Source organism: Panthera pardus, unplaced genomic scaffold (assembly GCF_024362965.1).
Source record: "Panthera pardus isolate Hobbes unplaced genomic scaffold, ASM2436296v1 HiC_scaffold_2, whole genome shotgun sequence".
Taxonomy (NCBI): Eukaryota; Metazoa; Chordata; class Mammalia; order Carnivora; family Felidae; genus Panthera; species Panthera pardus.
In genome coordinates, this window is record NW_026526765.1 from 126,112,041 (window position 1) to 126,116,264 (window position 4,224).

General features: G+C 60.6%; 1 protein-coding gene across 1 annotated transcript; it reads left to right on the forward strand.

The window, feature by feature from the left end:
- Positions 1–306: 306 nt before the first annotated feature.
- Positions 307–2,292, forward strand: SMIM32 (small integral membrane protein 32). The gene has a single exon (XM_053907651.1). It carries the CDS (start codon positions 1,227–1,229, stop codon positions 1,536–1,538), a length of 312 nt encoding a protein of 103 aa, XP_053763626.1. The 5' UTR covers positions 307–1,226; the 3' UTR covers positions 1,539–2,292.
- The last annotated feature ends 1,932 nt before the right edge of the window (positions 2,293–4,224 follow it).

Consider the following 4,224-nt stretch of genomic DNA (forward strand, 5'->3'; position numbering starts at 1 on the left):
GTCCCCCTGACTGCTCACTTCTGTTCTGGCCACCAAGTCTTTGCCTGGAATGGCAAGGGCAGGTGGGCCATCGCCACTATCACAGCCTCCTCTGCCCCCCTGTGCCAGAGGAGAGCTGGCTCACAGTTGGGGGGGGGCACATGTGCCCCCAGGGCACAGCTAGAGAGGCGCCTGGGCCCATGCAACCAGTCCCATCTAGTCTCGGAGTGCCTCTGCCACCGCCCGGGGCCTCCCCCAGAGGCAGTGTGCCCTGCCTGCGCTACCCAGCAGCCAGTGGGGCTCCGCGCCCACCCGGCCTCACCGGGAGGGAGGATATCGAGGAGAACGAAAGCAGGTGTCCACGTCCAGCCGCGCCCTGCCTCTGAGTCGGTCTGCTGTCCACAAGTCTGTTTTGCGCGTGTCTCTGTTCACAGGTCTGTAACCGTTTCTTTGCCCGTCAGTCTTTCTGTGACCCTGTTTTTCCTCCCTCCCTCTCTCTGTGTGTCCCTCTGGCCGTAAGTGATGTGAGGCCGGGCCGGGGCAGTCGCAGCCTGTCCCCTCTCGCCCTCATTGGTTGGCAGCCGCTCCCCGGGGGCAGCCGCTGTCAGTCCCGCCCCCCCTCCCGTCCCCCGCCCGGGACCTGAGCGCGCTCAGAGCCGCTTCGGAGCGCAGTCTCCTGCTGAAGACAGGAGCGAAGCAGCCAAAGCGAGTGGGACAGACTCGCCGCACACCGGGCATCTGAACAGGGACTCGCGGCTGCAGGACCGCCTGCTCCGAGACGCAGCAGCCGCGGCGGCGCCGGAGGACTCCCCGCCACCCGCCCTCGGTGCACCTGGCGTCCCGGCTCCGAGCAGGCACCCGAGCTGTGGCCGCACTCCCCGGGCGCCTCCCGCCGCCGCTGCAGCCTGGGGGAGCCCAAAGCCCGGAGCTCAGCAGAGCTGGGGGCCGGAGCCGAGAGCGCGGCTGCAAAACCGCAAGCCGGGTGATTGGGCACGGCGGGTGGCGACGGCAGGACACAGGGAAAGCCCGAGGGTCGCGCACTTGGGGCCGCCCGGCTGCGACCCGCAGGGACGGCAGCTGAGCGCGGAGGCGAGGGAGCGGCGCGGCCCCGGCTGACCCGAAGGCACCGGCTCCCGGTCAGGTGCGCGCAGCAGGGCGGGAGGGGCGCGCCATGGAGGCGCCCGGAGGCGCTGGTCCGCGCGACACCAAGTGAGGCGGCCCGGCCGGGGTCGGCGGCCTCGCGGGTCATGTACGGCGACGTGTTCAACGCCACGGCCGGCCCGGAGGCGGCTGGAGGCGGCGCGCTGGCCCTGGCGGCCACGGTCAAGGCAGAGGGCGCTTTGCCGCTGGAGCTGGCCACGGCGCGCGGCATGCGGGACGGCGCGGCCACAAAGCCCGACCTACCCACCTACCTGCTGCTCTTCTTCTTGCTGCTGCTGTCTGTGGCGCTCGTCGTCCTCTTCATAGGCTGCCAGCTGCGCCACTCGGCCTTCGCCGCGCTGCCCCACGACCGTTCGCTGCGCGACGCCCGCGCGCCCTGGAAGTCGCGGCCGGTGTAGCTGCGGGGTGAGCCAGAGCCGGCCGGCGCAGTGTCCCGGTCTCACCCCCGGCCGCCAGTAGGAGCGGGACAGGGCGAGCCCGACGCCGGGGGTCGCTGGCCCCTGGGCACGCCGCGCCCTGATCCAAAGACCCTTTACGACCTCGAGCGGCAAGGCGGGCGTAAAGGGAGTCGGAGGCTTCGCGGGCTGCGTAGGGTCCCGATCCCAGCAGCCGCGGGCTTCCAAGGTTCTGATCCCCTGGAGGAGTCTCTTCCCCCTCCCCAGACAGCGGGTCTAGCCGGGGTGCCTTCCTGGAAGACGGCGCGCCAGCCCAGACGCAGGAGCCTTCCCCACCGCCTGCTGACTCCCTTACTTTGAACAACGGAGGGGCAAGCATGGCTCGGCGAGAGCGTAACTAGCCAGGGGGGCTGCCTAATCCAGACTCCCTGGCCGGGTGGCTGTCTTCCCGCGGCTGCTACCGCCTCTTCCACCCCTCGCCACCGAGGACCCCAGTCCCCAGAGAATCTGAGAGTGAACTCAGCCGGACTTGCAAATGATGGCCTTTGGGGGCTGCGTCTCCTCAGGGAAGTGAGGGGATGCTGACTTTAAGTAGGTCTCGCTCAGGTCCAAGGGTTCAGTTTTCTTTGTGGGCACGGGAGGGGAAGCTAGTCTAGAGGCACAGGGTCGCACCTGCAGCACCCTGTGGTCGGAGATCCGCATCCCGCATCTCTAGGGACCACATTTGTACAATAAAACCTCACCGAATTGGACCCAGTGCTGAGTACGCTCTGGTCATTGGTCGCGCCACTTTGGAAAGGGGGTTAAGGGCAGAGCTAGCCGGCAACACTCAAGCTCAATCTGCCTCCTACTTCGCCGTGAGCCAGATCAGTTTTAATGATACTTTCTCCTCTCTAGCTTTTACTCAGCGTCAATCAGGTAGTTGTTCTGCGAAGTGTTTTCTCAGAGCCCCTCTCAAAAAAAAAAAAAAAAAAAGGAATCGCTGCCTTATCTGCAGAAAAATTCCCTGTAAATGCTCCATGGAGACCTTCTCTACAGGGCAGTTGCTTCCACCTGGCCCTCTCTTTTGCTCTCAAAGCCTTTTGGACCTGAACCCTTCTAAGAGCCAGTTGTAGACCAGCACCATGTGATGATGGAAGGGCCTGAGGGTCCAGCAATGGGATCAGCTGCTCACGACTTCTTCCCATAGTAGGCAGGGGCCAGCGCTGGAGAACATGGGGTTGGGGGGGGGGGGGCGGTGCGGGGAGCAGTGGATGAATAGAGCCAGCTGTGAGGAGCTGATTAGAAAGACCCTGAGAGGGAACAGAAAGATGTGTGATAACCTTGGCCATTTTCAAAGTTAACCTAATTCTAGGGAGTCTACTTTATGGGGGTTTAAAATAGTTTCAGGAGGTACCTGGCTCAGTAGGGGCACTAGAGCTTAGAGAATGTTTCACTAAAAATAGATTTGGTAGGTTATCTGATTCAGTAGGGCTAAACCATTGGGGGGGGGGGGGGGTCACTCGGGTTTTGAGAACCTGAAGAACGCTAGGATGTTGCATCAGGCAAAATGCAGACAGGCACACAATTCCGCACACCGTTTGTGACGGATGTCTAAGGACCCAAGCTGGGGGGGATGGGGGGGTAGGGGAGATTTGCTAGGGCCAGAGTCCTCGGCCAGTGAGCGCCCAAGATCCCCTCCTGGCCCCTATCCAGGAAGCAGAACACATGAGCTGTAGACAGGGTCTCACCTGGATTAACCACGTCTTGGAATGCTAACCCCAACCACCCCCTGATGGTGTTAATTCTGTGAAAACCTCACAGAACATTTTAGTGAGGTCTTTGGAAATGTAGCCAAACCTCTCCAGCCTACAGTAATGGTAACCCGGCTAATCTGCATGACCCTTGGTTGCAGAGAAGATTAAATGGAATAAATGTAAGGAAATATGAGGGCCCCTGACTGGCATCCTGAAGTGGTGCCCAGCTGATAAGAGGAACCCCTTTTTTAGCTGTGATGTGGGGGACTGGGAGGGGGAGGAGACTGTAAAGAGACAGGACTCCTCCACATCTCCCAATGGGTACATCTAAAGGCAGTATGCAAAGTAGTCAGAGCACAAGCTCTGGAGTCTGAGCGGCTTGAAATCCCAGCTCCTCTGTTTGCTGGCCGTGGGACTCCACGCACATCATTTAATCTATTTCGGCCTGTTTTCTCATGTGTGAAATGGGTGCTCTTTCACCTAGCTCTGCAGGGTTGAAAATGAAATGTGCTAACAAACGTGAACACGCCAGCTAGCGTCCAGACGTTAGCTCGTCCTCTGAGCCTCAGGCTTGAGGCGGCAGTGCTGAAAGGTGAAGCTGAACCCAAAACAGGATGTGCTCTCACTAGGGCTCACTGTCTACTGTGACCACACACCAGTGTAAAGGGTCCCTGCAAGGGAAAATAGGAGTGGATGACTGGCTTAGAGGCTGCCTAAGCTTCCTGGGCCAGCATCGGCTACAGCCAGAGAGATCCCACGAGGCGCTTGGGATCCCTTGATACAATACAGGCCCAAGGCCTCCAGAGGTTAAAGCTGAGAAGTGCTAACGAAGACGGAGACAGCTGGCAAAGTATCTCTGTCTGCAGCCTTGCACTGGTTTCAGCCACCTAAATCAATGGCCTGGCCAGTTCAACTACACAGGCACTTTTTTTTAATGTTTATTTATTTTTGAG

Coding starts and splice junctions, on each gene's coding strand:
- SMIM32 (XM_053907651.1), top strand. CDS start 1,227: ATGTACGGCGACGTGTTCAACGCCACGGCCGGCCCGGAGGCGGCTGGA.